Source organism: Pyxicephalus adspersus, chromosome 7 (assembly GCF_032062135.1).
Source record: "Pyxicephalus adspersus chromosome 7, UCB_Pads_2.0, whole genome shotgun sequence".
In the NCBI taxonomy this organism is placed as follows: domain Eukaryota; kingdom Metazoa; phylum Chordata; class Amphibia; order Anura; family Pyxicephalidae; genus Pyxicephalus; species Pyxicephalus adspersus.
In genome coordinates this window covers 17,500,757-17,511,464 of record NC_092864.1, presented here as the reverse complement: position 1 = coordinate 17,511,464, position 10,708 = coordinate 17,500,757, and the positions used below count along the sequence as shown (strand labels likewise).

General features: G+C 40.7%; 1 protein-coding gene across 1 annotated transcript in view; it reads left to right on the top strand.

The window, feature by feature from the left end:
- The window catches only part of LOC140335224 (lysosomal dipeptide transporter MFSD1-like), a gene marked incomplete in the record, with an annotated part of 11,212 nt that extends 5,333 nt beyond the window's left edge, over positions 1–5,879 (top strand). The window contains 7 exon segments of the mRNA XM_072417684.1: positions 443–558; positions 1,205–1,305; positions 1,391–1,502; positions 1,994–2,131; positions 3,113–3,252; positions 3,529–3,640; positions 4,108–5,879. Of these exon segments, the coding sequence (XP_072273785.1) occupies positions 443–558; positions 1,205–1,305; positions 1,391–1,502; positions 1,994–2,131; positions 3,113–3,252; positions 3,529–3,640; positions 4,108–4,224 (836 nt within the window).
- Positions 5,880–10,708: the final 4,829 nt, after the last annotated feature.

The window sequence follows — 10,708 nt, the reverse complement described above, 5'->3', positions numbered from 1 at the left end:
AGAAAGGAAGAGTTAGAACCTCTGGCAACATTTTTATTGGTGATTGTGACTTCCTGTGGTGTGACAACTGTTCCTCAAGCAAAACGGAAAGCTTTCACCTTTTCTAACAAGCTTAGTAGTGCATACGTACTGTTGGCAGGACCAACTTAGTGATCTCAGTAGTAAATATTAAAATGCAAATTCCAGGTCAGAATATCAGCTTGGTTGTACAATGGACTGTCATGCTAACACATCACACTGGAACAAAGACCTAGTATTCCCTATTGCAGTCTAATCTAGCAGGTGTTCTTCCTTTCTCATTCTGACTCATTGGGTGTCGACATGTCCTATCCACTCTACAACTACTATGCAGTCCATGTGTTGGAAAATGATACAGGTGCTTTGCTTTGGGAGAAAAGCAAGATTTTAATTGCAGTGCTAATTTACCTGTGTTTCCTTGCAGGAACCATTTTATGTGTCCTGGGTTTCTGTTCTGCTGTTACAGTCAGCATATTAGATAAAGTGGGTATGAAACAGTTGGGACTTGATGGAGCCATCCAAGAAGAATCCAAGAAAGTTGTAAGTAGCCTTTCTTTCAATACAGGTATTTATTTGTCTTTTTTAGAAGCCTTTGCAACACTAAAACTCATGCTTTGACTTATTCTAGATTCCTTGTAGGCTGGTCGTCTTTTACCAGCCTACTTCTGACCCATTGGGCTGGTTAACCTTATTATTACCGGGAACAGATCAGATATCATTGCAACACTAGGCAATAAAGGCATCATCTCCAGTCAGTTTATAGTTAGAAAAAAGGGCGACCTGGGTACCTAAACTTACTGATATCTAGTAGTAGAAACGTAAAATTCTAAAGTAGGAACTAATCTGTGTTAAGTTCACATTGACAGCTTTCCAGGGGCTCTGGGGCAAGCATGAATGTTAGTTAGGTGCTGTCAAGCAGCCCAGATCACCTGAACATCAACAAGCGTCAGCATGATTTTAATAGATGTTAGCCACTCATTAATATCCTAAGGGTGAGTGTGAGATGTTTCCTGTGGCATTTCCCAGCACCACGGTTACATGCAGTAAGGAGTTGGTAATTGCATCGCCTTTCTGTCTCTACATATTCTACTTCTTCTTATTCTAGAATTTTAGTTTGTTGTTTTGCCCCAGGTAGCAGTAGTGGTACCTGACGTATTTTTTTTTTTTTTTTTTTCCTACTGTACAGCGAGTGCAGGACATTCGGCGATTACCACTGCGATATTGGCTGCTGGTCCTCACTATCATGTTCTTCTATAATGGTGTTTTTCCATTTGTGGCTGATGCCAGGTAAATATTCATTCGTGTGTATCTATATATAGTGAGCCGTGCTTTTTGCTGAAGACTAACGCTGTTTGTTTCCTTTTTTCACCAGTAAATTCATTCAAGACAAATACGCAGGATATGACCAGCGGACAGCGTCCTATATTGCAGGAGCTGTGTATGACAGCTCTTTGGTGCTATCTGCGGTTGTTGGAATTCTGATTGTGAGTATCTTGTTATTCCTATTATACAGTTTTCTGATTCAGGGCTGTGTTGTGTCATGACTTCACTGTAGCCGCAGCCTTGCCTCTGTTGTAAATTCATATTTGCAGTGCTTGGTTTTAATGTACATAATCAATAAATTGCTCTTACTGTTTCGGACAGTTGTTTATGTTAAATGATTGCAGATTATACAGTCCCTCAGATTTGACATGATCTGGACAGTGTTCTTTATACACTCTTCAGTGACTTAATAACTTTAATATGAAGCATAATGCTGTAACCCAAAGTAATCAATTAAAATTTAGCCTGTCAAAATCACAGCTATGAAAAATGTACTGTGATTGGATGCTTTGAGTTTCTGTACTTCAAATGTACTTTTGGGGAACGGAGACAAGGTTAGTACTGGTACTTCTGAAATCTCTATGCTGTTTTTGTGAATATATATGGATGTTCTATGTTGGCTTGGCCCTTTACCAGTGTTGTTTTCTTCCAGGACTATGTTGGTTTGAGAGGTATCCTGGCTGTCCTCTGTGCGATCCTGACGCTGCCAGTTTTTGCTCTCTTGGCGTTTACATTGGTCCCTCCGCTGGTCTCCACCTTGTGGCTTGGGGTCACATACTCCTTTGCTGCGGTAAGGCTATAATTGTTTTCTGTACACGTGGCACATAATGCCTTTAGAAATATTTGGATAAGCATTTTGGGTATATTTAAGTTACTTTAACAGGTTACAGATTCTCATTTCTCAAGTTACAAGGGGCTATGGACAGGTTGGACATTTCTAAAAGCAGTCTATCAGGATTATGGAAGGGTGTTAGGTGCAATGCAAGTACATATGATTCAGATATTTAATTCAAATAGAACCAAGGTAGATGTGGTATAGGAGATACTAGATTGTGAAGTGTATAGTGTTGGTGGCGAGTGAAGAGTGTCACGGGCAAGGGACAAAGGGAAGAGAATAGAAACCAGTAGGGAGCTTGGAGATAGGGAAGGTGGATGTAGAGTTGGTAAAGGGAGATAGTGTGGGTTGAAATTTTTGAGGAGAGTTTGATTGCAGCCTAAACTGGAGATCTAGACAATTAATTAATAAACAGAGTTCTATCAAAGTTCCAAGTGAACACAAAGAGTCCTGATCTTTCTCTGCTGTAGTTTCACTTCCAGCTTGTGAATGAACAGTAAAAGGAGACACACTAGTCTGAAGAGCCCATCTGTTTCATTTTCCCACCAGTAGCCTGGTGTTTGCAGTATTACATAACTGTTTGACTCCTTGTGCTGCTTCTCCTTCCCCCTACTTTTTTTACCTTCTGAATCCCTGACCCATAATGGGTATGCAGTTCAGGTATTCAGCTAATTGCAGTACAACTTGTGCCACTGTTTTCTGGATGCTTGTTTCCCAGATTGTGACTGAAACTACTGAAACTGCAAGATCAGTTTTACATCCAGGCAATTGGAATTCTTTAATATAAGTTCAGCGATAATAGGTTATATAATCTCCTGGTAAAAGATCCGCTTTACATGAGATTGTTGGTTCATTTTTATGACATTAATATACCAGTAGTGCACTCTGTGTTTGCACCTTCTTCCCACCTGATCATATCTGTTGTTTTTCCATCAGGCAAGCATGTGGCCCTCCATACCCCTTGTGGTCCCACAAGCTACAATCGGAACAGCCATGGGCCTAGCTACCTCTGTGCAGATGATTGGTATTGGACTTTCTAATCTTCTTGTTGGTAGAATCCTTGGAACTAAATCCAGGTGTGTCCAGAATTAATATCTATATACAGGGTTAACCTATTACTTAAAATCATTTGCATCATTCCAGGACCTTGTAGAGCTCACTCTCGAATAACCCCACTACTGTCAAACATATGCAAAAGATGTAATTTTGAGAAGCCAATAACCAATGTTTATTTTATTGCATGCTGGGAGGAAGCTAACACGTGGAGATTTTGTTAATACAATGCTGATAAGGTCATAGAAGAATGGTGTATATTGTCCTTAATATGCTAAATATTTCCTTTCTGTCTCTAGTGAATCTAAGATCCCATTGTGGCGCTGGCAGCAGATGATGATATTCATGTTGGCAAATACCATTGCTTGTATAGTGGCCTCCGTGATCTTAAACATAGTGGACAAGAAACAGGTAATGAGAGTCGGAGATAGAACACTGATCAGTCACTGTTTTGACCAATAGACTACTGTATATGGCATTGACCAATCACTGTATAGAACAATGAGAGCTACCAATCATTGTATAGAACAATGCTAATGTAACATCAACCACTATATAGAATACTGGGAGCTACCAGTCCTGTACAGAACACTGAACAGCCAAACAACCTTTAGATTTTGTTCACTAATCAGAAAATATTTGGTGTAATTTTATTTCTGACTCTGAGCAAAATCAGTCATTACAATTGACAGTCATGTTATTTTGTATGGCCAATGGTGCACCTGCAGATTATTAAATTTACTTCTCTAGTTATTTGCAGTAGCTGGCTACAATATTTTGCACAGATACAAATGATTGCAGTGACACGATAACCAGCAGCTGCATTGGATAATGTAATGAAGTACTGAAGCTCATCTCTCCTTTTTGCATGTCACCAGGGAAGCACACTGAACAAGATGACAAAGCGAAGGCCTCCGGTGGAGTCGGAATCCAGAGATGAAGCCGACAGAACCCCTATCCTAAACGATGAGGATGACCGCAATTCTATCAACTAAGCAGTAGTAAACCATTCACCATTGAAGAGGAAACCTGCTTTGAAATATAAATGATGGCTGACTGTATACTTCTCCAGATGATTCCAGTACTTTAATATTTTGAGTTGCAGATCAAGACTATAAACAATACAGAGATGAGGATTTCTGATTTTATGATGACTGTTTTATGATGACATCGTAGAACTCTAAAGCATTAAACCTGGGGACATCCACAGACCTTTATCTTTTACCGCAATGACGGCCCATATTTCTTGTAACAGGTGCACTTTAATGCCTTATAGCTCCTTTTGGACCACCAATATGTAAGTCATGGCAGTGATGGAATTATAGATAGTATTTTATTTCCCTATTCAGAGTAAAAAAGTTCACCTTTTTTTTTGTTTGTTTCTTAGGGAAAATAGACACAATTTTAATTTAAGTGGAGAGCTATATTTAACATAATGATACTTGTAAACAAAGGACAGCAGGGTAAGATGGGGCAGTACTAGGTCTCTGAATGTCCAGATTGTAATAACGTATTTTATTTTTTATTTGTATTTTATTTCCATCTTTGGTACTCTGTGGATAAATTCATCAGCTGTGATGCAGGGGATGATCAAGGCAACCAAAAGCTGTTCAGGAAGCTCAAAGTCATTCTTCCCTTTATCTAGTCAAAATAGAGGTTCTGCCCATAAAACAGACATAGTGCCATCTCCATAAATACATTCTAGTGGTGTATTTTACTTTTTTTTTTGTTTCACTTTTCTCTGCAACTTTGTTTTTTTAGTTTTTTTTGTTTTATAGGTGTTCTACTTTTTTTTTAAATTGTACCCAGGTGTCTTACATAGAGCCTTAATTAAAGATTTGCAGTAAAGTTCACTTCTAATTCCTAATAATGGAACATTCTCATTTTACATGTTTGCTGTGCAATATAATAAAATATGTTCCCCTTCTGGTTGCTATCTCTATATCAGGCAGTGCCAATTGCACCCTTGTAAAATGAGTGCTAAGGCCAGATAAGCCACCAAGAGAGTGTATTAAGGGCCGTAAAATGGCAGGGTAGAATATATTTATGTTGTAGTGGGATGGGTAAATCGCCCATCAATTGCTATTGCTGTATTCTTCCTTCTTTGTTTCCACTGACACCCAGGACATTGATATAAACAAAATAGTTTGGTTTCCTTTTCTAGTATCCACTGTCCAGATATGTTCTGGAAGTCCACCAAAATGTAGGTAGCCGTAGCAACCCTCCAGAGGATCCAATCTAGTTGGGTTCCAGACCCACTTTAACATGATATTCACACATTATATATGCACATGGAATCCCTTTGTACATACCTGATAATCTCATTGTTCTGCATCAAATTCCTTATGAATACTCTAAAACATTTCTGATACTATTATCTTGGGATGATCCACATGCAGAGTTAACTCTAGATTGCACAGGGGTGAAAGTGTGGATGTGACCACATGGAACTTTGTATGGTCTGAAACCCCTTTGTGCAATCATGTACGAACATATAGGAAGTGACAGTGGCACCCCTAGTACATTACCATTATGATACTGGTACCCGGCTGTGCTGAGACATTGGTGCAAGATGCTTGTTTTAGATAAAGCCGCAGTGTAAAAAAAAAAATTGGGGAACCCTGCAAATGAATACAATATGGAAAAAACATTTATGCTGTATTGTGATTCTGTTCAGATACTTTAGATTGACACTTTCATGTTACATTATAAAATGGTGATACCACTTTTGGCCATTACAAATGTTATTCATCTGCCTTATCATTAAAAGAATCAATACACCAATGTGCTCTACAAACTGAAAATATGTTAGCTCACATTAAAAGTAAAAGGAAAGAAAGATTTAAGACATTTTATACTTGTACCTCCAAATGCATTCGACCTTTTTAATTTTAAGGATCAGGTTAAAACAAATGGATTCTCTTTTAAAGTTCTGTTGATTGGTACGCTGGTTGCTGAGGGTGGGTTTTTTGCATGCAGATTACACCGCTGCCTCTCGGTTCTTGGTTCTTTCAGTACTCAGGTTTGTCTATGATACACAGACAGAAATCCTAGGCACTTTAAGAAAAAAAGGGCCCTTATGTGGTGATCAGAGCTATCCAGAAGCTCAATTTCAAGGTTTCCCAGGCACCTTGAGCTTGAGACTATGAAAAGGCATCACCCTCCAATAAACTGCCTAAAAAGTGAACAGCTTGGGGCTCAAAGGACACCTCAGGGGAGGTAACTTTTGTTTACAGAGCAATGTTTATAAAAAGTGCCGTAACTGGAGTTATATTCCCCTGGCAACAAGTGGTCTATAGGAAAAGATCTAAAGGCACACATCGGGAGACAGCATCTTCACCTAATCGGCCTTCACCACCGCGTCCTTAACATGATGGAGGACTGCCTAATGGAGCCCTCTGGCTGAGTTCATGGACCTGCTTTTTTTCCTTACATAAAGTGCTCTTTTTCCCCTGCCTGCTGTTGGCTGTGGCCTGGCGGGCTGAGATGGGGGATAATGTCGTTGTCTACCGCAGATGTTTGTTACCTTATTGCTATATGTCTAGGAATGACTTTAAAGATAATATTTTTGCTGTTCTACCTCACACCCTGGTTTAAGTATCACGTATACCATGCTTGTTGTACTGCCGAAACCCGAGTTTGGCGCGGCCCTGGGGGGGGCTCATGGCTCCTCCTGGCTACTGCCGGGGGTGGTCTGACCCTCCCCCTGAGGCCTGTTACTACTGTTGGTCGGTGCCGCCCGACCGCACGATGTCTTTTATGTGGATGTTGGCTCATTCTCTTTTGGCCCTCTGGGCCCACGGTCCCTCTGGGAGAGATTGTTCATCTGCTCAGCAATATGGTTCTCTGGTTCCACTTTGTCAGTGGCGGAGAATGGCAGATGTCAATCTCCCCCTATTCGCCGATAGGCGAGTGTTAACTCTCTGGTTTATGTTCTCTCTTTGGTTTATTATCTTTTATGTTGTGGACAGGAGCATTTTGATTGATCCCTGCCCCCCCTATCCCATCTTTGAAGGTGACACTAAGTTGGAGTATGGCCAGTTTGATACAGGTTTCTGCAGGTCTAGCCTAGCCCATGCTTTTTTATGGGAGGATCTAAAGGTAGCACTCCGCTCCCACTTTGACTGTGAGGATGACTAGGATATTGTCATATAACGTCAAGGGTTTGAACACTAACACAAAGCGAAAATTAGCTCTCAGGGAATTCAAACGCTTATCCCCAGATGTCATATTCTTGCAGGAGACCCACTTTGACAGCACGGGCTCCCTTAATTTTGCCTCCAGATTTTACCCCCAATCATATATGGCTAACTCTCCATGCAAGAAAAAAGCCGGAGTGGCGATCCTCTTGAAGGACTCTTAATTTTATCCTAACTAGCTCTGTACTGGACACAGAAGGGAGATATATTATACTGAATGGTACTGTACAAGGCACGTCTCTCACATTATGCAATGTCTATGTCCCTAATGTGGGTCAGATCCCATTTCTCAGTAAAGTGTTATCTAGAGTTGGAAAATTAGACCACACCTCCTTGGTGCTGGGGGGAGACTTTAACTTGGTCCTCTCTCCTACTCGTGACAGGCTTACTTTACTCCAGTCCCAACCATCAGTGCAGATGTCCCAGCAATCTAAGAGTTTTAGGCAACTGATTAGAAAACACCAACTCTTTGATAATTGGCGAATTCAATCCTTGAGCTTTGCAGTTCAGCCTGTGAGAGAGTATCTGTTTGAGGAAAGCGCAGACTCTAACTAAAAATTAAAAAAAAAAAAAAAAAAAAAAACAACAAAAACTTCAGTAGGCAGATATGATAACATACAAAAAAAACCTGCATTGCATTTAAAATGAATCACATTTAGCTGCGAGCCCACAAAGCTATTGCAGCAATTTTTTTGTTGATAGGGTAGGAAAGTTATAGCCACTGCTTTACAGATTCCTAACCCATGGAAGTAGGACACATTTTTTTAAAAGGTTATAAAAAGTTTAAAGCTAAATCTTAGCACAAAAACTTATTTTTAAAATGTATCCCTTTATCTCCCTTGGGGTATTCCAGAGTGTAAAAATCTGGGTGGATTTTCTATGCCAAAAGCGGTAATCTTGAGCCACAATCTGGGTGGATTTTGCAGGGAGGTTAAAACTCCTACCTTGTTCCCAGTTCTCCAGCAATGTCTGACGTCTTCTTCTCCTGCCGATGCCTGCTGGGCATCTGTGCAAGCTGGCGATACCCGGCATCTGCGTCCCCAGTGTGTGAAGGGGAAGCAAAGACCGGCCGGGCAAGTGCGTACCTGCAGGGCGTAACCATCACGCAGGTAGGCGGGACCAGGCACGAAAGTTAAAATTAGGAAGATTTTAAATGAACCACTTTTGCATTTAAAAAATCCTCTTTAACCTCCTGGGCGGTTACCCGGAGCCTAGTTCGGGGTAAAAAAACTTGCTCAAAGCATTTACCCTGAACTAGGCTCGGGGTAGCTCAAAATAGAATATCAAGCGTTGCTTTGGCTCAGGCGCCAAATTCAAATCCCCTTACAGTGCAGCATTGTGTGACAAACCATTGTATGACAATCAGATTACTGAAAACCCCATTTACCTGATCGCCGCAGCTCCTCCAGAGATGTATTCTTTCTTCTGTCTTCAGCCACTGAATGCATAGACGATCTCCAGGGTTCCCTGGTGACGTCGGTGAGGGCAAATTCAAATTGAAAATAATTTCATGAAAAACAGTGTACCGCGTTTTGGTACAGAAATCCAGACATCAGGGAAACGCCCAGGAGGTTAATCATACCGCCAGGGGGGTTAAAAGCTAAGGTCTATTTTCTAGGCACTAAATTCCTTTGCAAACTAAGATATTTTTTTGTAAGATAAGTAGCGGATACAAATCACTGTACTACACACAGCCTGTGTAGAGAAGCATTGTGTGAGGAATTTAACAGATTACTGGAATACAGAATGCGTGAAGAAAACCATAAAAGGGTGGACACAAGACCAATCACCCCAAACAAGGTGTAAGAGTAGCAGTGACTGATCTTCATTAAAGGTCGTTATTGCACAGAGGCAAAGGAGTTGTTTAACCACCTAAGCTGTAATCCCGAGTGTGACGTTGGTGAGGCCAGGAGTTAGCGGCGGGAAATTCAAAATCTCTTTGTACTGGATTCAAATGTTAAACTTGATTGAATGTTAAACTGTGTACTGGATTCAATTCAATGTTAAACTATTTTTTTTTTTTAGGAAGAAAACAGAATTAAAGCGTACCTAAACTCAAAATTTTCACTTTACATTAAAGGGTACACAACCTTTTTAAAAAAATAAAAAAGGTGCAGCAATGCACCCTAATTCGCAACCGCCTAGGAGCTCTTGGGCACTCCTGTGCATCTCAGGCATGCGCAGGGGCCTTTTTGCACAAAGAGAAAAATTTTGGCAAATTGTTTTTCAACCTACGTCACCCAATCTCGTGCCTGGGTCAGGTGACGTAGGATAAACCCAGAACCCAGAAGAAAATACGAAAATGGTGATGCCTGGAGCGCCGGATCTGGGACCGGGTGCGGGACACCTCCAGAGTGATCAAACTGCCCTGTGGGTTTGAAGGTATTTTTTTTTTTGGTTTAGTTTCTACTTAACTGGCATACCATGCTACAGAGGTTTATTTCCAAGCACAGTGTACATTCGAGTAAGAAGCCTTGAGACTTTCTGATGACTTTTTTTTTAAAACACTGCACAGTAAAAGGAGGCTAGTCCTAAGGGAAAACGTATCTTTGTGCAACATTCTTTTATTATATGGCATTGTTAAGGCTAGAATGTTTTGAGGAGTATTAGGCCATAGTGGTTTGGGAAGTGAGGACCTTAGTGCAATGTGCTTATAATTACATTTACAGCACAGTTGTATGTGGCCTATGAAAAGGTATCACAGGCAGGCATCTAGCATTTTATACACATGAACTGTCTACATATCTGCATTTACCTTATGGTACGCAGAGGTGCCAATTTAAATCAGGGGTACCCAACACGTGGATCTACCGGTAGATCGCAAAGGCAACGCGAGATCACGGAGCATAGTTGGAGCTACAGGTCAATCACCTTAAGTCGATGGCTATGAAAATCAACCTTGACCATAACCTTCTTTCTTCTTTAAAACAGGCCTTCAACTTGAAGTGGCGTAGGGACTCCTTGCCATACCTAGGTATTAGGCTCACCCCTAGTTACAACAATCTATACCAAGCTTATTATGCCCGGTTTAAACAAATCTTAGCAGACCTTGCCAGGTGATTTTCCTCCCTCTGTAGTGCCTAAGAATAAATTATATGGGTCTATTTATAAATCAGTAAATATAACATTCACTGAAACATTCCCTGGTGGAAAACCTTCCAGGCCCATGTGTTTAAATGGCAGTAATTGATTCTCCATCAGGAAATGTTTCAGTGAATGTCAGATTCACTGCTGTATAAATAGACCTCACAGATGTCACCAGGACAGGTGTCCCATACCT